This window comes from Hermetia illucens, chromosome 2 (genome assembly GCF_905115235.1).
Source record: "Hermetia illucens chromosome 2, iHerIll2.2.curated.20191125, whole genome shotgun sequence".
Taxonomy (NCBI): domain Eukaryota; kingdom Metazoa; phylum Arthropoda; class Insecta; order Diptera; family Stratiomyidae; genus Hermetia; species Hermetia illucens.
Genome location: NC_051850.1, coordinates 20270027 through 20296786, shown reverse-complemented (window position 1 = coordinate 20296786; position 26760 = coordinate 20270027). Strand labels below are relative to the sequence as shown.

Below are 26760 nucleotides of genomic sequence, written 5' to 3'. Positions count from 1 at the left end.
TTATGTCGTACTATGGTTTTACGAGTTTCGACATCATCTCGACAGTTTGTTTCAAACATGATGCTACGTTTTTCAGTATCAATAGAGCAATAATTTTCGGCATAGGCTACTAGTAGATAGCAGGGAGAAACTCGAGAAAAATATAACAAACTAGAGATTTCGTCCACTATCAAAGGTAAATGTTCCAAGTTACCTCCGGAAGGTTTGGCCAAACGATTTGATAACTGTACATGAACCAACATCACAAAATCAAGAATGCCCAAAACCCTTTGGGGGTCCTTGTCGAACAGGGATTAAATTGTGACTATAAAAATATGACACCACTGAGGTTTACCTGGCAGCTCTGCCGCAAGTTAAAAGGTGTAACTTCCCACATTGAGCCCACGAAGAACTCTAGCCGTGATAACCACTCAAGAAGGCCAACACAAATAATCAGGACAAATTCTAAACCACCCCGCCCCCCTCCCCACTTCCAAAGATTTCTCTCGGAGTATCTGATGAGCGCTGTAAATACGAAAGAACGGCATTTCCCAACGACGTCAGAAAATCAAAAAAACCTCAAATAGATTCCACTTGAAAACCACTAACAACAACTGTAAAGAATTGATCGGACTGTAGTAACCACTAGAAATAAATATGTACTGGGTAAAGAGCATACTGCTGGAGCTAACTTGTACATATTGAATAAGTTAAAAGGTGAATTCGGCTCAACAAGTTGCAGTGGGTGGGTCACCTAATCCATATGGATGAGGATGATCCAGCCCGGAAAGGGTATAAGGACAATATCTATGGTAGAAAAATAAGACGAGGCAGACCCTGCCTGAAATGGAACGATGGCGTAGATCAGAATACCAGTCAGCTTTTAGGGATATCGAATTGGTGATGAAAGGTAAATTCCCAATATTAATAAAAGCTTAACTATTTCTTACAGCACTTAACAAGATCACTTCACCGAAGTCGGACTACCAACCTGAAAGTCTTGTAGACCATCAGCTAATCAGAGTAGTCTTTATCCGCTTTACGTAGCATTTTCCACGTAGTGCTTAAAAGATTTGTGGCCCAGTAATGGGATGGTTTAAAGGTTTACCACCATTAGGTATAAGCACAAGCCTCTGGTACTTCTGTAACTCGAGGAAAATCTCCTCTGCAATACACGCGCGTGAAGGCCTTGAAGCTTTGTTTGCCCTTATCCAGCAATTTTCCATGTTTACTGTGAGTACTACTACCCCCAAGTATCTTATAGCAGGCACGATTCCCTTTTTACTGAGACGATAATCCCTGAATGATTATGAAATTATTGCACGGGATACTTCGTATGGTTTTCCAGGGATCCTATCACAACCTTTAAGAAACATATAAGAACGTATATTCATCTCTAAGCATAGTCTTTTAAGGGCTTTCTTTACTTCGCTGAACTACTAACTTGAATTTTTTTGGGCCTCTTTACCGCCTTGTTCTTTTCAAGTTTTACCTATCACCCTTTGGGAGATTATCCGGCTCAATGGGAAAAATTGGGCAATTCAGTATTCCACCAGAAGTTAAGTCGCTAGGGAATGTGCACCATCTGAACATTGAGTAACATTCGGTTCAGTAGAACGCCCCTTTGTACGGGTGCCTAACCATAAAAGTTTGCCTGTCCATCGCATCAAGGTCTTATGGACCAGGGTCAGAGAGCAAAACAGATATCGTCAACGTAGTCGAGGTGTTTAAGGAAAGATGTCACGGTCCATTGAATCTCTCCACGTCCTACGGGGAAGGCAACTCCACTGATAACGAGAAGAGATAATCAGTGAAAAGATGCAACCCTGGCGGACTCCGCCCCAAATTCCTCTGAGATTTTACGCACGATTTTAGCACGTGACATTTTGCGCCATCATATGTCGTTCTAATAATAATTATTGGTTTCTCCGAAATGCCTCTCCTGCGTAAAGCACCCCGGATACACTCCCTCTTCGCGCTGTCAAAAGCTATCTCGAATGAAGAGCAGCTGAAGCGTAGATGTGAATAAAATGATCCATAGCGTGTGGATGTGGTCAATGCAGGAGGAATCAGAAAGGAAACAAGCCTGCTCTTTATCGAGTAAGCTTTTAAGATGTTCTTTGATGTGCTATTACAGCTACGGAAAATGACTGTCATAGTTGCTCGAAAATTTAAAACCCCACCTTGACTGTATTATATCAATGAGGCACTTCTGCTCGACACAATCTTGAACAAAGAGTTGTGTCGCCATGTGGGCCAGGTTTTAGCAAGCTACAAAAGTGACGGATTACAATGAAGAAAGGGCTACAACATGAAACCCACAATCTCAAGATAACTGATGAGTGAAATGCAGATTTCTTGGAAAATTCTGGAGGAATGTGAAACCAGTAAAGATGAAAAAATGTCATTAGGATGAAGACTTCTAATTCACGGCGAAGTCATAACATGCATTCCTAAGAACAATTTCAGACACTCCACTCGTTAATTGTTAATATCCCACGACCATTTCCATAAAAAGCTATAATAGAGGGTAGTGGTCTAATAGACTTGTGGTAGCGAAGCTAGACCTGGTACTCCCTAACGTTGGAGACGTGACCCTTCTCCGAACGGTCGCCGATCTAACGTACATATTTTAGTGTCTCCTTGACGGAGAAGAATAATCTAGCGGGTGAATGTACACAACGCCCAGATTAATATTTTTCTTGATATTTTAGGTGGAAGAAAAGGTGACGAAAGCTATTTCCGAAATTAAACAAGCGTCTACATTTTGGATGGCTTTTGGATGGGGGTGATGACCTGAAAAAGTCGACGATGGGATAAGTGGAACAGTTGTTTTAACAGATAATCGAGGCGCACAGCAGGAAACCAACTGGTAGAACTACAAGAAATTGAGATGTTGGGGTCGTCCTGCCACCAAGTGAAAAGGCTTTGCCAAAGGGCAAAAGGAAGGCCCCATTATTAGAATCTCCAGCAAGAAGAAGAAATTTACCTTTCCGAAGTAACTGCAAACGGAATATACGAATTAATAAGGGAGACTATAATTAGTAATGAACTTTTTTCGTAGCAAGAGGACAATGAACCTCATGTTCCCGTTCCCCCGGAATGTTTCAAGGAGTACCGTCTGCCAAAATACTCTCTTCGCATCACATTTTCTGACTCTTATTTTATTTTAAGTATTTATTTTAAGTGTAGTTGTTCTGCGATGCGCGTTCAAAAGAGAATTTAATTTAAAACATCCCCCTCCCCCTCCGCGAATTGAAAGTCAACCTTACCCTTGATAGAGTAAACGAGTTCTTTATCCCTAACGAGAATATGATCCCAATAAGACGGAGGGAATTCACATATTGCTACTAAATTAGTTAGTTTAGTTTAGCGGAAGGAGCCGCAACTCCAAGCAGTCAGACCTTTGTTAGTGCAATCGGCCGCTATCCCCGGAGATCGTATGATATATTCATCGGCCTCTCGCCGATGGCGTTCACAGACGTTCACAAATCTGAGACCATCCAGGGACAGAGAATGCGCAAACTCTTCGTTGAAGGAAACCTTACCAAAATATCTTCGTCTGAGGTCTGAAGAGGCCGGACAGCTGCATAGGAAATGTAGGGCCGTCTCTTCTTCCTCCTCGCATTAGCTGTATATTGCCGAGACTACCACTCCGATTTTTTTCATGTGGTAGTTTAAGGAGCAGTGTCCCGTTAAAAGTCTTACTAGGGTTTTTATGTCCCATGCTCATGTCTAACAAGAAGGGTATCTCATATCGGGAGCCCAAAAACGGAAGCTGCTTGTAGTGCAGTGCAATTTACACTGGTTTATACAGCTCCTGCCTGGGCGAAAACGTGAACCAGAGCCACAAATCCGAAAAAAATGACTTCGGCATACCGTGTAGAGAATGTGCAACGCATTGAGGACAACATTAAATAAATATATCTATAGATTTCCTTGTGATTAAGCCGCAATTCGAGGAAGAAAAAGAACAATTTTAGATGATATTACTGTAGACTTCCAAAATCGTTTGGGATAAATATTACAATAAATGGCAGCATAAATCAGACAGCACTAAAAAATTATGTTGGACCAGCACACTGATTCATGATTGAGAAATAATTTTAACACAATTTCTCAGGTGACACGGTGGTTGAAGAAATCCTACATCATCCCATCACATGTTGTTTTTTTTTAATTGTAAGCCAGTAAATAGTAAAGTTATAAGGGTGTAGTAAGACCTCTTCTTAATAATTGAGAGAAAAAGTAGTTTATCATTACATACGCCAATAATTAGGTTATACCACTTGAAAAATAACATTTCAGATTGACGTATTAGAGTAAAGCCAGTTGTCATAACTTATTAGTAATTATAACACTTATTTGATGAACGATTTGAAAAAAATGTCGTTTCATGCGATAAGCCTCAATAAAACTAGAGCAACTTTGAGATAACATAAGTGTTTGGATGAATAAAATGAGAAAATTGTTGTGGTAATTTATAGAGCGTTATTTATTATACAACTTAGCAGCAACCTTAAAAGTATCTCAAAAATGTTGAATCGAATTGGACCTTAATTTTTGTTTAGGGATTGAGGAACCCTAAGTCCACATCCACTTGATGTCGGACCGAACCAAATGGAGAGCAACTTACTCCCACTCTTTATGGTCCATGGACTCCTTTTTTTGAGTTTAACACCCAAAGTTCAAAAATCAAAAGATGGGCCAAGACGGCTATGGTTTCGTACTAGGAAAGAGGCGACTCATCAGACGCCGCCTCACTTCTGTCCTGGAAGCAACATGACCAAAGGGTCTCGCAGGTGTTATACGCTCCCTTTTATAATTTGCAAAACAGGACGGGCAGAGGTGAGGCAGCGCCTGATGAGTTGCCTCTGCCCTGGTACGAAACCGTCGTCGTGTTCGTCCCTCTTTTGATTTTTGGTCTTTCATCTTTGAAGGATATCAGCGGTGGATATATTCCGGTTTTGGGAAATTATTATTCCATGATGCCTCTCCCTTATATTTTTTTACTGCTTTTGTTTGTCCCTAAACTTTAGTTGAATCCTTGAGCTGATTAACGGTTATGGCGTTGTAGTTTTAAGGAATTGTTTTGATGGAACGTCAGAAAAGAAGAGTCAGAAAAACCTGACTAGATTGGTTTTGGATCTGTCCAAAACCCCCCTTTTTAACCTTTCTGGAAAAAAATTATGGTGGGATAAGGTGCTCTTATTGCACTTACAAAGGACATACTATACATATATCGATTTTCTTCGAACAATATCAGAAACAGATATACTGAGCTGCAATTTGAGCATGAACAAAATCAAATCACTGGAAAAAATTTAATCACAACCTATTAAAACGGAAATCAGTAAAATGATTTCTTATCACAACAATTTTGATTTCTCCTCATTATTTTTAGGTCGAATTTTTACTGGAAAGACGTGGTTTCATACAAACAAATATGTGGACATATTTTTCCACAAAATTACACGTGGTCATAAGCAACATTTTCTAAACAAAACCATAAAAAAACTAAATTATATTTCACATTACTCACTCATTTTTTTCTCGGCGAATTCACCCGGTCACGGTTGATATACTGGTCCACGTTTAGCGTATAATAAAATTTAGGCCACAAATTTCACGTAATTACTTTCTTCGCAACATTGTTGGACGGAATAAGGCACCTGAAAATAAAAATCATTGAGAAACTATAACAGAAATTATCTTTCAGGGGTTTGATTAGAAAACAAAAAATTATCTTATCGGGAAAAGGCTCCACTATGTTTGCACGATGGTACTACGTACCTGTTGAGGTGATACGTTAATACTATTCTGTCATTTATAAATGCTTAAGCATTCGCTTACTTTTATCTCGAAAATACAAATTTAAAAAAATTAGATAAATCAGCTTGGATACTAGTGTTTCGAATCTATTTGAATGCAATAAATCAATTATACCCGGTAGTAATGTAACATTGTTGAAGCGTATCTGGTTCATAGTGACGTAATGAAATGGTTCCAGATAATCAGAGTTTCTTCGTCACGATCTCAATGAAAAAATAAATCAGGGTCAGGCATGCTGTGATATGGATTAATTTCGAGTAATGATAATGTGACAACTTTACAATTTAAACTTGAAGATTGGTTGCGGCACCTGTATTGTCTGTTAGTTTCGCCACCCGCGAATCATCTTCGGTTTCCTATTTTGCCAGGCTAGCAATGCATTCAATTGTTTACAGCATTTCCCTTTCCTCCCGCAGCATTTTGATTATTTTCATAATACGATTTACTATTGCACGTATCCTTCCCCCATGTTGCAATATCAAAGTTAACCTACTCCAATTAAGTAAAATTGTTACTTGCTATGTTGTTATGTGTTGTTATTGAACCATTAAATGCATTTTTCCTAAGCCAGGCCGGGTCAAACCAATATACGAATATGTATGTGCATATGACTCTGTACCTGGCGGCTACAGAAAATTGCGTTTGAACTTTTCGTATGAAGCGGAAGCGGTTCTTTTTACGGAAATCGATTAGGGAAGCGATCGACCGGCTAATCACAAAATAGCTGATTTACAACCAATGGCTTGACACTTAAAGAAATAGTTTGTGGGGCATTTACCTTCTATTTTTGTTTTGGAACTGTTTATTTGGGAATCTCCAGGAAATTTTTTCGAAGTGGTTTCAGGAAGTGATCAGTAGTAATGATTTCATCTGTAATGACATTTCTGACACGTACCTAAGCCCTTATTGATTCTCCCTTGCACACAACCTTCCCACGTGAACAGTCATGATATTTTGACTTGTATGTATATTGCCCAGTGTTTTCGTTGTTGGCAGCTTCCCTACCTTGAAATGAAAAACATCCCTTTCAAAGTTGATTCTTTCTGATAGCTCCTTGCACTCGTACCGCTAACGAGAATTCACTTGCCAAAATTGGTCTGAACATCGAAGTCGACGGGAAACGGCCAAAAGGCCGGCGGAACCAACGATGGTTTGATGCACGGGATGGTGTTTTGAAAGTCTCATGACTCCATCCAGATCAGACTTTTGATCGACAAAAATGACGAAACCGATCCGAGCCAGCCCCGCTTCTCAACCGGAAGAAGACTGAAAAAGAAGGAGACTACAACTACTCCTCGGAAGGAGACTGACTATTGGCTGTTTTGACAATACGAGATTAGTGGCCCCCGGAATGTTCGCTTATTTCCATTCAAGCTAGGGTTTTAGCGATGTATACTGGATATTTTGGGTCTAAACGAAATGAGGTGATGGGATTCCAGACAGTCCTTCTCTCCCAGTTGAGGTGCTGTGTTTTCATACACTAGAAATCCAAGTGATAGCAGACGCGAACCCGATGTGAGACTGCTACTAACGACTAACACAAGACACGCTCTCATGAGGTTGGGCCAGTTTCTTAAAGGAATTTGATTGCGAGATTCCGGTTCAGATTACGGAGCATTACAATGGCGCAGTATTACGCACCAAGGAAAATCTTTAATGTAAGGTCCTCCCTTAAGGAACATTGTGATCGTAATGGAAGATCTAAGCATCAAGTTGAGCCCTGACTTACTCTAACATATCACCCGAGTATATGAAAGGAAAAGTGGTTTTGGTGACTGTACCAACAACGATCAAAAACTCGTAGATCACCACGTCCAAAAAGGATGTCAGAAGATCTGAACAAAAGTGGAAAAGTGGACATGAATCAATGAATGTAACAAGCTGGGTAGTGATCTTAATGATTGCGAGCGTAGGTGAACGCAGAACGCTGGAAATCGATTACCACCTAAAGGATTGAGGAGTTCAACGTAAAGTATTAGAGCATTAAGCCTTAGAAACAATAACGACAGACACAGTAAGGCCTTTCAAATGATTGTGAAATGGTGTGTGCAGTTTAGATCATCGCTTGATTTCAAAAATTGTTTCGACACCGTCAACAGAGAGTATACCTAGGAGGCTCTAGCAGGAGAAACGGAGAGGTTCATAACAGAGTACAGCATGGTCGGTTTTTGACACCGATACCTTTACTTCTCGTTATCGATCACAAACCTTCAACCAAGCGACGATAATCGAGCCCTTTTATTTGATACCCCACATGACCACATTCTCTGAATTTCCTTTCGCATATATGGTAAGCCCCCTTAAACTCAACACAAAACTGGCGCCAATTGCTGTATGTAAAGGGATTCACAGACCACATATTCGCGCCAAATTTCGTGACAACCATTTAGGGGGTGGCACACAGACATCCAGACAGACAGCTAGACATTGAATCGGTTCTAATAAGGTTTTATTTCATACAAAGCCTTAACAAGGACTGGGAAGAAGTAGATTCTTGATAAACGAAACTTTAATAATTCACTCGAATGTCAATTATCCTCGTTAATTATGACGTCAGCATTTTATTTACATGGGCTAAAGTACGCAATGAAGGCCAGACAATCTGGAATCGTGAAAGTTTGCAAGAGGATTTAAAGAGTAGTAGAGCACCTTTGAACAAGAGTGGCGAAATTCGGCTGTAGAGGCACACAGTCTAGTAGGGACACCACAGATGAAAAGATCTCAGGGTCATCGGTGTAAAGCAACAAAAGGGCAAATGGGAAGAAAAAAAGAAACGATTCGAGAGGTATGAGGTGAGCCATGTAATGCGTGAAAGCGGAATGCTAATTGAGGTGAGTTTGGATAGAAGAATCAAAGGCCTTAGAGAAATTCAGGTGATAACTTGCACTTTCCGCTAATAGTTCAGATATTTGACCAAAAAGTTGATGAAGTCTAGTAGGTTAGTAGCAGTTAACGCCATTCGTGTGAAGGGATAATCAGAGCCTCCACAGGCAGGGGAAATAACAACCTTCGTAACTTTTGTGAAAAATTGTGCAGAAAGGAAAGGAAATAAATAGATTGATAGCTAGCAAAACAAAACTAGAGAGGCCACTGGGACCGGGTTCAACTTTGGTGTCATGGTTGCCAATGGGATAATGGGAGAAAGGAGGGGTATTGTACAAAAATGCGGGACAGAGAGGTCATTATTTTTGACAAAAGAAAGCTCACAATCGCTTGCACCTTGTCTGAGTCGGGTTCAATGCCGTCAGAAGTGATGGAATGGGCTAGAAATTTCTCCCTGCTGCTGGCGAAATTTGTATTTTCCAACGTTAACAACTAGGCTATTTTCAAGGAGGGTAGTACCAGCAAACATTGCGTGGTACTAACCCTGGACGTGGAAAATGCATTCAACTCGGCCAATTGGAGTCAATACGGGGATCCCTGGCGAAGATTGGCCTTCCCACCTATCGCTACTATCGTTGATAGTTATGACACCAATGACAGACCCCAGGAGTACGTTGTTTCTGCGGTTGCCGCACAGAACTCCATATTGTGCCCACTACTGGAGAACACCATGTACAAAGATATAATTTATCTTCCCCTTCCGGAGGAAACCACAATAATGGATTAGCGACGATATAGTGATGATTGTTGTCGCAAAGCATCTCGAAGCTGCTGAATTATACTCAGGTGAAGCGATCAGTGTTGTTAAGGGTTCGCTAGAGAGCTTTGGTCTGATACTTATGGAGAAAAAAACGGAAGCGGTCCAAATCAAGCCCGGAAAAGAAATTATGCCTTTGGAGTGATGATAGGCAGGAAGTTCAATTAAAGGCAACATCTGTAACATATCTGCGACAAAGCATCCACTGCAAATATGGCTCGGCAAGGATGATGCCGAACGTGGGAGAGCCACGGTATACCTTAGAGGTCTAAGTTGCTCATAGCCAGAGTGGTGAGTTCAATCATACTCTATGCAACCCAGTTTGGGGTGAAGCGTTGCGGATGTCAGTTAATGTTAATAAACTGAGTGCAGTCTACCGGAGGACAGCCCTGGGGGTATGCCCTGCTTTCAGGAGTGTCTCAAATGATGCAGCGTTCGTCATCGAGGGAATGATGACCATTGACATCTTGGCAGATGAAATGGCGAACATACACAATGTGAAGTCAATCTTTCCCGTATCGCAGACTGGTATTCGTCTGCGAAGACTGCGAGAGGAAGAGATCTGTAAATAGATGGCAATAGCGTTGGAAACACTCGAGGAAAAGTCGATGGACTCACAGGCTCATCTTGCCATCAATTAGTGGTTGGAAAGACGACACGATGAGGTAAATTATAATCTTACCCAGTTTCTCACGGGGCATGGAGGATATCGACAGTACCTGCACAGGTTTGAATTGGACATCCCACCCGACTGTCCAAATAGTGATGGAGGTCCAGAGCATGTATTTTGACTTCCGAAAAATTTTATTTTTTCCTTGCTGTGATACATAGGATAATACATTCGAAAGAGGAACAGAAGGAATAAAAGATGGGCTTGGTCTGGAAGAGAGACTTAACAACGATCACGACACCTCCGACCGTTGTTCTATCCAAGGCCAGAGGGTCTTTGTTTAGGCGAAGGGCAGAGAAGATTCCGAGGAGCTCAGAATTCAAAATCTTGTTATTTACTGAGGTTTCAAAAATGCAGATGATGTGGTGCAAGAAAGCCAGGCAGATAAACTAGATCTTGGTTCTTAGACTTCTCATATTTTGATTTTAAAAAACATGAAATGATAAAGGCTGCATTTATGTTGGCCGGTAAAGTAAGGGGGCACCCAGAACTTTTCTCATCAGTTAAGGTTTGATGAAAACCTCTTGCGACGAAAAGGTTGACCAAAATGGGCTAGGTCATGGAGATACGTCACCTTGAGGGAAGCTATTCGGTGATTGCCATCCTTCATCACTTTCACATACGAGAGAGACGCCGGGGATAAGCTGGTTTTACTCCTGCTGTACTCAACCATGTCTTCGGAAGAGGTAAAATAATCCAGCGCAGGTATAAAGAATTGCTTTGGTAGGGAACCGGCTTGCAGCAGTAGATCATTGAAGTTGGCAGAAAAGAAGCCCTTTAAAATGAAATCCGGAGTCCTTGGTAAGGTCATTCAATGTCATCCTCTATGATTCCGAGTCTTGGACAACCACAAAAGATGATCGAGTTTGCCTAGCGATTATGGGAATATGTTACACGGATGAGCGGCAAGGCTCGCTACGACCCCACCCGAAATGAAGGCATCCACGGATTACAGGGCATCACGCTCATCGTCGAAAAAATCTGTTCCATGTTGCTGTCAGCTCCACTCAAGACTGGCTAGCTAAAATTAGCCTCAACATCCAAGTCAGCTAGAAACTAGACATAGCTTGATGATTCGTTAAAATAAGACTTGAAACCCGCTCGACTTTAATGGAACCATTTAACAACTGGCTGGAGTAGCGAGTTCAGACAAGCCAACTCTACTATTTAATGGAATAAAACCCAAAATTATCTTTTTTCAGCCCCAAAATTTTCTTTCGAATTCGAAAAAACCCCACCCAATTCATTCAATCTAAAATGCTAATGTTTAATAGGTAAAAGGTTGACTTAAGAAACGTGTACTTAATATTTTCATTGGCATATAGCTCTTCCCCCATTTTCACTGATTAATCTTACAAGAAATTGTCCCACTTAATTGTTTTAGCTCAAAATTATTCGCTGCTCATTCAACTAAGATATGTTCAATAAGCCTCCTTAAGATGAATATACACAGAACTGTTCCCAGGGTAGTTACAACCGCAAGACGATTAGTACAAAAATCGGTTTTCCCTTCACTCTTGCTTGTGGCTGTTGGCGCTCCTCTAATGCAATTAGCTTAAGGTAGTTTGCCTTCATGGGGTATGCTCGGCAGGTATTTTGGGGATTGGTTGGCTCTGAATGAATGTCGACTTCAAGGTATAGTAGCCGACATTCATTCAGAGCCAACCAATCCTCAAAATGCCTTCCTTGTTGGGGGGTTCAAAGAACTTAACAGTGGGATGAGGGGTGCGGCGTTTATGGATTTTTGCTAGAAAATAAGCAGGGGATGTCGTGTAGGGAGATACATATTTGTTGAATCTCTGGTGTAGATACACTTATGTGTGTTATATAAGAGTAATTATTTATGTAAACTAAGGGTGCAGCGTGAAAATAAAGAGAGCTAAAAAAATGTAAAGGTATGGGTCCATAGCCAAGGAGTCAATTATCAACATGGTTAAAAAAACCCCAGAGTCATGGAGATAAAGAAAAACCAGCAAAATTCAGATCAACAACATGCTCAATTATTATGTAGCAAAAGTTGAACAGAAATCAGAGGCGTTTTCCATTTCATTACAATATTAGATTACGCATTGCCTCTTATCAAATAGCGCGCTTGGTGACCCCTACTTCAAACAAAGAGGAGTTCGCGGTCGTAACTAATTCAATTAGTCAAAGGCGCCTCGATTATGGTTGTATACACAATATTACACCAAACTCAAAAACGGGTGATCTGGAGCTTTTAATGAGATAATTATAACGAATTTCCTGCTCTAATTGACGGCGGGCATGATATGGCCAAGTGTAAAATTACTCATCTTTCATTCTCAATGGTCTGATCGCCAACTTGAAACGACATCTAAGTGCTCTTTTCCGTGCTATTTGATTGAGTTGAGAATGTCCAAGAAATAACAAATTGGGTCTAATTAATCTTTTCTTGTCGATAATGCCGAATGAATAGATGCGGCTTTTTGTGAATGATTTCAATTGCAATTTCTATCGGAATATCCGTTGCAGAAAGCTATGCAGATTGATAGCGGAACAAGTGATAAAAAGATATATTTCAATAGATTTTTTTTTGCAGTAGAATTTGTACTATCAAATGAATTTGAAGATATGTTAGATTACCTAGTTTTCGATGCCAGGTAATTGCCATTGATTTTAACACATAGGCTCTCGAATGAGGAAGTAAGGAGAATAATGCAGAAAAAGAGCCATTCAGACATCAGGCTAGCCTAAAAAAGCATATAAGTTCGCATGGAGCAACCTACTAAGAAAGGCGGCCCGAAGGAAAGGGCTTTCTATGCAACATGCTGCATCGCAGGCTAGGAGATGCACATTCCTCAGTAGAAGACCCAATTATTGATGAAATAATGAAATGGCCAGCCTTCGATCAGTTTGCCACCGGTTCAGAGCAACGGCGCATAGGAACCTGCAAAAACAAGCTGGCTATCCAGCGGCCAAGGCCCGATGCTTTAATAAGGAGCTTTGCTGAGAGGCGGATGTAATCCCGGGGAGGAGCACCTATAGAATCATGATAGGATGATTCAGAGGCCAGCAATTTCCACGAATCTCTCACCCTGCTCTTTTGTTGAAAATTAAGCAAGGACCTTTTCCCCAGAATGAAGGAGCTGACATCTTTCACAGAACCCTCTGAATGTGACAGAAATTCCTGAAGTAACCACAGAACGGCAACAAAGTTCAAGGACTAGAGGGCATACCGAATAAATTCGTCGTGAAATCTAGGCCGAACATGAATGAACAACATGAGCATGAACATGAATTATTCGAAGCATGCATGTCTGAGGGGTACTTTCTGCAGCATGAAAACTGGTACTACTCCCTAAAGCTTTCAGGTGATCCATCCTCCTATACACCCATATCTCTTCTAAATACTATGAGAAAATGTTAGAGTAGGTAGTTTACAATACATAGCTCGATAGATAGGTTATTGAAAGCCAAGGAGACCGTTCTGATCAGCAGTATGGGTTCCGTTAAGTCAAATCAACCATCGATGCTATTAAATTGGTTACTGGTTTGGCCGAGAGTGTGATTCACGGAAAGGGCATTACCAGCAAATGTTATGTGGTAGTGCCCCTGGACGTGAGAAATGCATCCAATTCGACGAGATGGATCTTAATACCGAAACTCCCGGTAATTGATGATGGATGACCCACAGGGCCACTTGTCTGTGTTTAATCTTTCGATTCCATGGGAAGTCATATAACATTGGCTGCATTTGCAAAGCAGGTGGGGGACTGCGACTTATATTCATGTGTAGCAATTAGTGCTGTTACCACCCAATTGAAGAGTGCTGGACTGGCATTTGTGGAGAAAAAAATCGAAGCAGTCCACGTTACCAAGCGCCCTAAGCGAAATTTTCATCATCATCATCAACGGCGCAACAACCGGTATCCGGTCTAGACCTGCCTTAATAAGGAACTCCAGACATCCCGATTTTACGCCGAGGTCCACCAGTTCGATATCCCTAAAAGCTGTCTGGCGTCCTCACCTACGCCATCGTTCCATCTTAGGCAGGGTCTGCCTCGTCTTCTTTTTCTACCATAGAATTGCCCTTGTAGACTTTCCGGGTGGGATCATCCTCATCCATACGGATTAAGTGACCCGCCTACCGTAACCTATTGAGCCGGATTTTATCCACAACCGTACGGTCATGGTATCGCTCATAGATTTCGTCATTGTGTAGGCTACGGAATCTCGCAATTTTTCTTGCTAAGAACCCAAGTTTCCGAGGAATACATGAGGACTGGCAAGATCATAGTCTTGTACAGTAAGAGCTTTGGCCCTATGGTGAGACGTTTCGATCGGAACAGTCTTTGTAAGCTGAAATAGGCTCTGTTGACTGACAACAACCGTGCGCGGATTTCATCATCATAGTTGTTATCGGTTGTGATTTTCGACCCTAGATAGGAGAAATTGTCAACGGTCTCAAAGTTGTATTCTCCTATCCTTATTCTTCTTCGTGTTTGTGTTTGACCAGTGCGCTGGCTATGCTGTTGCTGATTTGCCTGGAGTGAAGCCTCTTTGGTATGGGCCAATGATGTTCTGGGCGTATGGGGCTATCCGGCCTAGCAAGATAGTGGAGAATATCTTATAGATGGTACTCAGCAACGTGATACCTCTATAATTGCTGCACTGTGTGATATCTCCCTTTTTATGTATGAGACAGATAATGACTCGTTGCCAATCGTCAGGCATTGATTCGCTGTCCCATACCTTGAGCACAAGTTGATGAACCACTTGGTGTAACTGGTCGCCTCCATATTTTACCAATTCGGCTGTAATTCCATCGGCTCCTGGCGACTTATCTTTTTTTAGTCTTGGTGGTGGCAGTATTTGTCCGTCGTCTTCAGTTGGCGGGACCTCCAACTGCCGATGTTCTGGTTGTTCGGTAGCTCATCAAAGTACTCAACCCATCGCTCTAATATGCCCATTCTGTCGGAAATCAGATTTCCCTCTTTGTCTCGGCAGGATGAGCATCGAGGTGTACAAGGCTTCATCCTGCTGACTTGTTGGTAAAACTTCCGCGCCTGGTGCGGTTGCTCCCTGTACTTTTCTAGTTCACAGACTTGTTGGTTCTCCCAGGCTTCCTTTTTCCGTCTGTGAAGTCGAAATTTTGCTCGCATTAAAATTGGCAATCATATTATCACTTCGGTCGCCGCTAAGTTTTGAACAACACGTCCTCGTATGCTTGTGACAATATATCATACCGAGGGACGCCGGAAGAAAGAGATCTATAAATAGATGACAGGAACTTTGGGGGCGTTCAGCAAAAGGTCGGTGGACATACAAGCTGATCCCTATCGTCAAGAAATTGTTAACCTTACACAATTTTTCATGGGTCATGGAAGATATCCCCAGTATCTCTACACCCTATTGTCCAAATTGCGATGGAGTCCCTCGCCAGGCAGACAGGAAAGCGGACAGCCTGGGGAAACACCAAAATTAATCCAGATATGGACGACTTGGAACCCGGAGGATTCAAAAAATGGTCTTCAACTTGAGCTAAAAACGTCTAGTGAGAGCAAAATTACAGGCTTCCAACGCCAAATAAAAACTTCACTTGGGAAAAATCTTGTGATGCGCGGTCGAAAGTCTAACATTAAATTAGTTTCTGGTTTGGCCAGGCATGCATGGAAAATATAGTGTCAGCGAGGGTTACGTAGTGATCACCCTGGATATATGAAATGTCGCAATTCGGCCAATTCAATCCTAAGGCTCATTTCACACGGATAGGGTTAAATGCGGTTCGATTCATTTTCATTGCACTTTCACCAGGAGTCACTCCTGGAGGAAGTCACTCTGCCGGCTCTGTACTTGCACAAGGAAATTGAAGGCATTTCTGACATCCAGAATTACGAGAAGTCGACATAAACGGTTCTGCACCTCAGCTCAATGAATAGCATCCACAACCTCCATGATAACGTCCAGTATGGATCTTTCTTCTCTAAAACCACGCTATCTTGAGAATAACTCCCCGGCAACACATATCGCTTCGGTACTCGTCATGACCTTGACCAACATTTTCCCGACTTCATCAAGCATACAAAATGATCGGTATGTAGACGGCAAATCAGATTCTCTTTTGTCTTAGCTAATCTGCGCCAGCTTGACACTTTCCAGCGACAAGGAAAATTACTTCCTCGAGGTAAGCGGTGAATCCGCCGTAGATCCTACTGATGATAGAACTCCAGCTGGTGCACCTTTGCCGGGATACCCTCAGGTCCTCGCACCTTCCCATTTTTTATGGAGAGGATGCTTCTTCGACGCTGTTGTTTGCAATCGAAACGGGTCTTTCTTTTTAGGATTCAGTGAACAGAGTTTTGGCTGAGCCAAGATCTTTCCGGAGATCAATTTACAACCGAGTCTCAATGGTTCCAAAACCACCTCATTGCCTAGTTCGTATCCAGCAGCAAGTTTTGCTATGAAATCTCCTTTTTGCTGATCCGTACCTTGTCATTGTGGTGCGTGCCGGTCATATAAACATTGCAGGTCGGGAATGTACGGTATCCTCCAGGGCGTTGAAGCTACGTAGGCTGTCGTTACCGTAACTGAATTTACGACAGTGTCGGCTGCAGTACTACCACCTCGACAAGTTTCCCCGAAGTTCACCTTTGCAACATTCCACGCGTAGAGAGACTGTCGGACTGATAGAGAGATAATGTCAACAACTTCTAACCCGATGTATTGATGGTCATTCGCCGAAAAGTCTTCTAGAACGCGCAGCCCGTCCACTGACAACGCAACTGGTTCCATCGCGAAAGTCGGGAGTATCTTCTTCGCAGCTTGAGAAGCAGCTAGAACGTTGGCGTGGATCAAGTGTTCAAAAATAGGCGTCACGTTTTCGATGCTATTATTAGGATCTCTTTCCCTCTCGAGTCTAGATGAGAAATGCCTCATCTTATTGGTTATTACATAGTCGCTGAAAAGCATTATTTCTAAACATCAAATCCAAACAAAGCCACACCCCCTCAGCTTTGGGGCCGAACCCGAAGACTGCGCTTCTTTAAAGAATTCCTTAAACATTTGAATTCAACACGAAACACGTAAGAAAAAAAAACATTTCAATGACTGTTAGGATCCCGAGTCTTGACGGACGCGAAACAGTCTAACTAGCAACACACTTGTATGAGGTGAGCGGGACTAAATCGTTCCTCGCGAGCCCTTCCGTTACTGTGATTTCTTTTGCGATTAATGCGCAAGAATCTATTATAGTTTGCACTGCTTGTGGCTATGAAAAGTAAATACACAAATTTGGATTATTTATGCATAAATTGGAGATATGCTTCCATCTAGCATCCCCGTGCATCACAGTAGGCGAAGGCATGATTTTTCACGCTGAACACTCTAGAGTGGGGAAAACTAAACGAATCTGTACTTTTAACACTCTAGAGTGGGGAAAACTAAGCGAATCTGTACTTTTATAATAATATTACTAAAATCGTTGTCGTAACATTCCAATTGGATCAGTGCCTTGAAGTGTGTTAGAGCACTTCATTCACGACCGTACGACTGTGACTGTGACGATCGTTATTTTCCGCTAAATTCCGCAGAGCTTTTCCGATACCAGAAAAATCAGAAAAAAAGCACCCCTTTAATGGGCCTCCCTTTGATCACATCTGATGCAACCCAGTGAAGTAAAAATTATTTTCGAAAACTCACGTTTCTGTAATTCGCGATTTTCTTTTCGTTATGAATCAACTAATTCAACCCTTCTGTGTAGTGTCCTTTGGCCCAGTTACTACCACCACCAGATTGTCTGAATACGAAATTATCTGATCAGAAAATGTAGCGGAATGGTCCGCTTTGTACTGAATCCATGGTGCCGAGTTCTAAATCAACCAACATGGCACGTAGCACATATTTACCGCCGGATGCATGTTCACTGGAGATGATTTCCCAGAATTTGGCTCCAATCTGTGTTTCGCATTGACCGCTTAAATATGAATGATTTCACTTCTTTCGACTCACGGATTTATTTTCACAAAATTACAAATTTTCACACAATGCAATGCAACTGCATTCAGTAAATACGCTTACCAGCAAATGAGCTGGACCGATGGTCGCCCAGTTCATTAGCGGTCCATCGATCAGCCGGCCTCGGTCCCACTAATTGCGTTTCCAGTCCATGGCCTTGAACTCAAAAGACCATACCGGCCCAGCGTCAACAGTAATATACACTGCTGAAAATGCTGCTGCTGTATGCGACAGGTCAGCCACGAACAATTGGCTGCCTGAGTAATGTGCAATATGAGCAAGTGTATAAAAACTAAAATTTGAAATGATTTAAGTGAAATAGGACTATGAAATTTAAGGGAAAGAGACCAATGGTTGGATTGTTTAAGCCATAAGAAAATTTAATTAGTTGAAGTATTAAATATTGCATTTAAATGAAGGAAGGTATGGAAATTGTGAAATAAAAACGGAAAATTATTGTTAAAATCCTAGATAAACGAATAATAAGGTTTATCATGTGCCATCTGGCAGGTGAACACTCGTATTATGAAAACACCTTGATGTCTCATTTAACGCGCTTCTGCGGGGAACAACGATTGCTTTGCTTTATGAACACTTGGATAAAAACTTGTTTATCTAAGCGGAGAATATGTTAGCTCTGAAAGAAATCTCAGTATTTTGTTTCCATGGGTTCATTATATTACTACGCAGCGACTAATCATATTTTCCTTATCAAATATAACAGCACAGAATATGATACGAGTAGGATTGCATTGACTGCAAAGGGCACCGCAACTGACTCATTTTCGGTTTAAGTCAATTCCACAATGCAAGAGAATAATAACTTTATTTTGAGGTAATTCACTGAAACTGCATTATCGAAGCAATATATGCATCTACATTATCGAACTTGAACCTATGTCTATGTATATTGGAGACAATTTCGGAATTCGTGCCTTCTAAAAGGTAATTTTTCCATTGAATAAGCCACCAAGAATAAAGTTTTACTACAAATTGAGTAATATTCTCCGTGCAATTGTTGACATGCGAGAGTAAGAAATTAGCAACATTCTAGTGTATATAATGGAATAATTTCGAATAAATTAAAAACCAGTTATAGTGAAATGAATGAAAAAAGCAGTAAAGCGGTACATGGTAGTGTTCATAGATTGAATATTTGCCTGCGAATTGGAACCACTCCATGTTTTTCTAGCGGCTGGTGTAACACACTTCACTTTCAAGTCTTATATTACTCACAAAAAAAGCTGAAATTGAAGGCGCAGACACTCAGAACTACCTTACTCAGATACATACCTGTCGAAGCAAATATTTTGACTCCACTATCTGATCAGTGTATTTACACAGTATTCGCTACAACACACTTAACATTAAGAAAAATTCTCACTATTCACCCTGGTAGCACATATCACAGTAAAGGTATCGACTCTTCAGCAGTTATTTCAATTCACACCAAAGTGCAAAATAAATTGACACAAATCTTAAATGCAGAATCCACGAGAACGTCTACGTGGACAAGTGTTCAGGTTTAGATGAAATACGCGACAAGCCCTCAGCGAACGATTTGTTTTGCAAACTTCTTTCAAATGTTACCCTCTTATCACTTGCACTGCACCCCAACAAACTGTCGCGAACAGCGTAACAATCACTTCACAGTGTTTATCACAACTTTCCATTAATTTTTTGCTTTTTGCTTGAAATTGAAAACCACACACCACACCAGCCGAAAATTGACATCCAGATAAGTGAAGTCCCCAACAACCGCAGTAGGGGAGGCAATTTATGGCTAAAATATTCTGAATAAAAATATAATCTAGTCTACGTGCATGTTTTGAAATTATCAGCGACGAGTGTTATCTATTGTTGTCTTCTAGCGATTCAGAATGTGGCCTGGTGCCATCAAAAGACATAATCAACAACAATGCCAGCACCAGATCAATCTTTGTTTGTTAGTTTTTATAGATATCGAAAACAATATATAGATCTTATTATCGATGGCGTTCACTTTCATACTCATGCCGGGGATGTTTAAATAATATTGTATTTAAGTAGTAAACATTGTTGCAGTTTATTTGCTTTGGTATTAACAATTCAACATGTACATCTTGCATTATCGGCTATGGTACACTCACCACAGGCGTTATTGATGTGCTTATATTGTACGACACGACACGTAACGAAATGTTGCAAAATAGCAAATTTTGTGGATGTCATAATAACATTACATGAAAATCACGATATGCCTCAGGTCTAATGCAATTGACCTCTAGTCGAGTCATTAAAGCTTTGAACCTCCGAATTTGTTCAGTCAGGACCGATTGACATGAAATTTGGGGTGGGGATAGAGAGTGACATAAGAAACAAAAGTTATATAGCGCCAATGCGTGCCTCCCCCTCGGAGGAGTGTGGCACCACCTGACACTGTCAAAGACCTACTCCTACAGGTCAGCAAGCACACACTCAGGGTTTTAGCATCCAGGTCGCACACCACCTTCAAAAGTGATACACTGTGGGCAGCTATCAGGGAAACATGAGTTTGAAGTCACTTTCATTGTGGATAGGGACCTTAAACAAACGTTATTAACTTCAAACTTATACACGAAAAATTGTATACGTTTTGCATCAAAACAAATGCGCAGGATGGGCAAGAAAGGACTAGCCCTGAGCCGATTCAAGCATCTACGCGGCATGTGGCCAACGTCTTCCTTTGCTCTTCATGGGGGCCAGATGACATGTTGGCCTGTGGCGGACCATGATGGGAGCGGTGCCGATGATATAGTTGATGGTTTGGTGCTGGTAAGTTTCCCTTTAACTTTAGCCATAAGGTTTGGGTACGGAGGGCCGGCTTTAAGTAGGGTAGATGATTTGGCAAGCTGCTTGTTACAGCGCCGTCTATATCAGAATATGTAACTCTGCAAAAGGCTCGTCGACTTCCGAAGCTAATGTCGTATGTAGTCTGCATGATATATCAAATGACAACAGTTAACGTCTCATTGACTTTGAAAGTAGTAAAAATTTCCCACACGCGTGTTCACACAAGGACATGGGTGTCCCAGATGGTATTCAGTCAGATTACAACCCAATTCAAAAATTTTAAGTTGAAAAGTTAAAAACAATTTGATAGCGGAAGAGTACAAGGGAAAACTAGAAGAACGATTAGGCCCTATCCTCGCGAATCTCCCAAGGAAGCCTATAGACGACACCCTGGTATGACTTAAACTGCACTATCAAAAAAACAGCAGAAGAAAAGAACAAACTAAATTGATGTATGAATTAACGAAAAGAAGACGAAAATTATGACGCACACGTAAAAACTTACGCCTAACAAAAAATATAGCGACTGACGAGCACCACATATGTTTTTTGAGAATTGGGGAGTCCTAAGTCCGCATCCATTTGATGCCGGATCGGACCAAATGTAGAGCCACTTGCTCCCACTCTTTATGGTCGACAGACTCTTCTTTTTGGGTTTAACACCCAAAGTTCAAAAATTGATAGAGGGACGAAGACGTCTACGGTTTCGTACCAGGGCAGAGACAACTCATAAGGCACTGCCTTATCGCTGCCCTCTCTCTATTTAGGCCAGTCCGGCATCAAGTGGATTCAGATTTAGGACTCACCAATCACCAACCCTCAAAAAAAATGTCTAGCTTCGGTCAAGTTTTGGTCCGAACTGCGGGCGGATTTACGTTGAATATAATTCGCACTCTTGTCGTGTTTTGCAAATTATGAAAGGGAGCGTATAACATCTGCGAACTGCTTCGGTCACGCTGCTCCCAGGGCAGTCGTGAAGCAGCGTCTGATGAGTTGCCTCTACCTTGGTACGAAACCGTAGCCATCTTTGTTCCTCTTTCGAGTACTACTTAGAAATTTAGATAACTTTATATACTTAGGTGTTCAGCAGACGAAATATGGGAATGCGGTGGACGAAATAGAACGATGAATTCAACTCGCAAACGGAGTCTTCTACTCAGCCCTGGCGAATTTAAAAGCCAACTTCATACGCAGGAAAGCAAAACTCCGAGTATCCAAAACCAGAATGAGACCTGTGCTAGGTTACAGATGTGAAACATGGACACTAACACAAATTTCCGAAAAAATAATCAATACCTTCGAGATGAGAGTCTTGCGGAGAATAACAGGAGCTAAACAAGAGGATGACCAATGGCGAGTCAGATACAACCGTGGGTGGTTCCAAATATTCAACGATCCTGAAGTCTTCGAATTAATCAAACTTCGAAAGTTGCAACAGGCTGGTTACGTTCAATGTACAACACTCGGATACCTTAAAGGATATTCAAAGGGAGAACCAAAGGACGAAGACTGGTAGGAAAATTCCGAAAGCGCTGGGTAGATTCCGTTGACGAAGACAGCGTATCACACGAACTTCGAAATTAAAGGACGCGATCGATGGATTGGAGCAAGGACACCACTGGAAGTCAAGGCTGTAAAGCTTCGACGACGACGAATTATATGCAAATAGATTGAGAATAGCCTATCATTTGTCATATGTAAAACTATTGTCCATGATCTTACTCTCCCAGTGCATTGTCAGCAGCCAAAACGGAAATTTCCATATGTTTTAATTAATCGAATCGAAGAACATTTGTGGAAAGCATCACTATACTTGTTAACATAAAAAAGAATGTAACCAAAATCCCTCGATTGTTCTCCGAGGCGTGTGGCTCAATCGGTTAGAAGGGTGTCGAGAGTGGTTCATTCGGACAGAGCAGCATGAAGGACGCCATTGATAACAAGAAGAAATAATACCGATGACAGGATGCAGCCCTGGCGGACACGGCTTTGGACCGCAAAGGTGAAGCGAAGATCTAAGCTGCGCGCTGAACCAAAATGATTTGGATGGATGTGGTCAATGTAGGAGAATCCGTAGTGAAAACAAGCCTGCTCTCTGTCGATCAAGCTTTCGAGATGTTCTTTGAATATGAACAGAACGACTCGATTCTGTGTTTCAGCTGCTTGCAGTTATATATACCATAAAGTGAACGTGATGATAACTTCAAAACTATATTAGATCAGTTGGAATCAGAAGGCATTCCACAAAATACAGACCAGTACTCAACGATAATCTCAGGAAAAAATAGTTTTGAACTACTCGTTACCTACCCGGCTGATTTTCTTCACGTTCCCTCTACGTGTCTGTATAATTCAACCTTAATGTATTTCCGGATTATTTTAGCTATTATCTTTACAACGACAGAGAACACCCAGAAACATCTCCAATTGTCACAAACAGGTGTCGTTCCTTGGAATCTTAACGATCATCCCCTTACTCCACGCTCTGGGAAAGGTCTCGGATTCCGAATATTTCCGTACGAATGGAAGCAGCGGATCTGCAGTAACTGCAGGTGCAGCGATAAATAAATCTGCGGAGAGGCACGGTGCTGAGTGCATTTCTCCTCTCCTTGGAGGAACAGTCCGTATCTGCATGTTACGATGACTACCCATTTCATCCACAGGAGGGGGAACCTCACCGGATGCGATACGGTTAAGAACTATAGTGAAATGTACTTTCTAGTCTTCTTTCTCGTCCATGTGGATGCGAAGTCGAGTGCGACCGCATACTCTTTCGTGAAGCGATGAACTCGTTTCAAAATCGACCATTAGACAACTGGGGGTAATGATCGATGCCAAGTTCAGCTTCAACGGACATCTGGGTTATGCGCGCGAAAAGGCAGCAATGACTAACTCATCTCTAGCAAAGATGATGCCAAATATTGAATGGCCAAAATCTAGGCGCTGGCTGCTTATCGCAGGGGTGGTGAAATCCATACATGCTATACGTGGCTCATGTCTGGGCAAGAGCACTGGACAACATGGTGAATCAGAGAAGGGAAAGTTCTGAATGCCGACCAATCACGCTGAGGGTGTACAGCGGATGGAGGACAAAACATATCCGGTGAGGTAGTGTGTGTCACTGCGGGGAAGAATCTAGCGAATGAGGAACACTCTCTCTACCGGAGGAAGGTGAATTCGGCTGCGCGCTTTCGAAAAGCCACTAGGAAAGAGCTGTACAGGAGATGACAGCAACGGTGGGATACTTCATAAAAAAGCCGCTGGACCTGCACGCTGATTCCGTGTATTGAGAAATGAATCGAGCGGAAAGACGGAGAATTGAATTACCACCTAACACAGTTCCTTATGAGACACGATGGATACAGGAAGTACTTGCATCGCTTCGGATGGGATGAGTCCCCAAACTGTCCCGAATATACTGCTGCACCCGAGCACCCGGAGCATGTTATGTTCCGATGTCACAGATTCACGATTAAAAGAAGGAGATTAAACGACGCCCTCAACGCAATTATCGGACCTCAAAATCTCATAGAGGAGATGCTAACATCGGCAACAAATTGAAATGCGATAAACGCAATAGTAACTGCGATACAGGAAAAGCTGCAATACCGAGCCAAGACAGCGCGACAGACGCGTGGCTTAGTCGTGCTGGTGTAAACCAGAGCCCTTCTGGGGGATATAGGCGAAGACACACAATCTGACGCAGCAGTGTCTTTTTAAGATTTCTAGCTCTACCCATAAAGAATGCACTTCTGAAATCATTGCGTTTTGTGGCATCTTCCGATTCCCTGATCAGCGCTGCACTTCTCGGAATTTGCCCTAGATCGAAGTTCGAACATTTCACGCCCGCCATCACTCGCAGCGGTCAATAGGGCCTTCAACCCCTCCCGTTCATCGATCCGCTACCAAGATTCCGCAGGCAGCCAGATCTTATGACGCCCTTTTGGGACGTGATCGACGACCTGCGCAACACCCAAGAAAAGAACATTTTTGATGGCGGCCTATTGATATTCTCAGGCGGGTTATTCAATGTATCTACTATCCGATCAGCAAGATAGCTCTCCCACTGGCGAGCGACAGCTGGATCATACAAGGCCCGAAAATTACAATGGGTGGGACAATCGAGGGAATGGCAGGAACAAAATAGCTAAGAAGGTATCCTTAAGCCAAGTGCAATTGACGCAGACAACAAAACGCTACTAAATATAACGAACTAAAGGACTCGTTCAGCGAATCGAAAAGCGATGTCTCACGGAGGTCAGGGGGCGACTTTGTTTTTGGAGATACGTATCCACCGAGAAAATTATACATCACTTTCTACATCTAACTAGCGTCCCACGAAACGGTTCACTACCAATTAGAGTAGAATTTTATATCAATGATCTGAAATATGTAGTTAATAAGGTTCATTCAATATATTTTCTAATGGTCCTCAAATCTATACTGTTGAAAGTGTTATAAATTTCTTTTTTATAGGGCCCTAACGTCGTTTTTCCTTTAACCAAACAAATATCGTGAACCTGAAGTCCTTTAGTATCTTTAATTGGAGTATAAATACGCATGCATATATATTTATTAGTGTTAGAAGCTAAGCTTATGTAAATCAAGAGTTGAACCGAAAGACGAAGCAGCTGCCAAAAAAAAACTCCAGAAGAGACTTCAGTGATTGAAGTATTTGTACACCTTTTCTTTTCTGAACCAACCATGCCACACCACGCCCTTTCAACCAAGCAACCCTCCTGCAAGGTCTCAATGGAGAACCCATTAGAATGGCAGCAGACATTATGCATATAAATATACTGAACACTTTTGCATGGGATCAGAAGCTCTCGTGACGATCAAATTTCTTAGGACCCTCTTCTGATTATAGGTATGTAGTCATAACAACATGTGTACATGCGAATATCACAAAATAAGAACCTATTCCAAACCAGATGCATGCATCACATTTCTCGACCCTTCAAATGCCAAAACGAGCCTTGCTATAGACGTTTTTTGCAAGTCCACGGGGATCTTATCCGAGGAAACATCCAAAGATTGCTTTGCAATTACTCGTTCTTTTGCGTCACTGGAGTTTTTTGCTCAGCCTGATTGTATGAGATACGACCATAATTTGGTGTGCGATGGACAAGCCTAACATAACGATAACGCGGTATTTCATCATCTTTGGACATGCGCTTTCTCACACTAAGAACCTTAATTCTGATTTACGTGACATACCTTTAATTTGAAACGAATTCCTTTGCACATGCAGCGGATGCGAGTATTCTCCGATTTCTTATGCAATTTTCAGACTCACTGGATAATCGATGGAATTGATTGGAAGTAATTTTTTGCTTCATGGACTGACTTATGTGGACAAGAGAACATACACGGATGCTTTCCATCGGGAGGAAAGTTTGTAATTGCAGAAGATACAGGTCATTTGCTCGGACGTAATTACTGAAATATGTATGTTAGTTGGTGGCTTGAATTGCTTACTTGTAATCAAGCATCTCTTTGAAACCAAACCAGTTATTTGACACCGCCATATCTAAACATTGAGTTTTCAAGTGAGGTTCAGGAACAAGAGGGAGAAGCATTGTCAATCACTGTGTCAGCAAATGTATCCTATGGAACGTAGTTAACTTTCTTTAATTTGGCCTAATAGTTCCACAATGGATAGTGAAGTGCGGAAAATCCTATTTGAAACTCAATAGCCGGTTCGAATCATTTATTAAATCCGGATTATCCAAAGTTTGAAGCCTTTTGCAAAGCACCTGGACGAAACAAGTTATCACCCAAGTTTTATCACCGCACGGTGATAAGAAAGAGAAAAGTTCTGAGAGCTGAATTGAGCTCGTGAAGAAGGGGG

General features: G+C 41.7%; 1 protein-coding gene across 2 annotated transcripts in view; it reads right to left on the bottom strand.

The window, feature by feature from the left end:
* The window catches only part of LOC119649512 (b(0,+)-type amino acid transporter 1-like), a 50257-nt gene that overhangs the window by 6271 nt on the left and 17226 nt on the right, over nucleotides 1-26760 (bottom strand). The window contains exons 1-2 of one of the 2 annotated variants that reach the window (XM_038051684.1): nucleotides 19389-19853; nucleotides 5522-5651 (exon numbers count right to left, since the gene is read on the bottom strand). In XM_038051684.1, coding sequence (XP_037907612.1) covers nucleotides 5522-5525 — 4 coding nt within the window. In that variant the 5' untranslated portion in view covers nucleotides 5526-5651; nucleotides 19389-19853. Of the gene's footprint in view, nucleotides 1-5521; nucleotides 5652-19388; nucleotides 19854-26760 lie in introns of those variants that run through there. The other variant, XM_038051685.1, reaches the window with a different exon arrangement.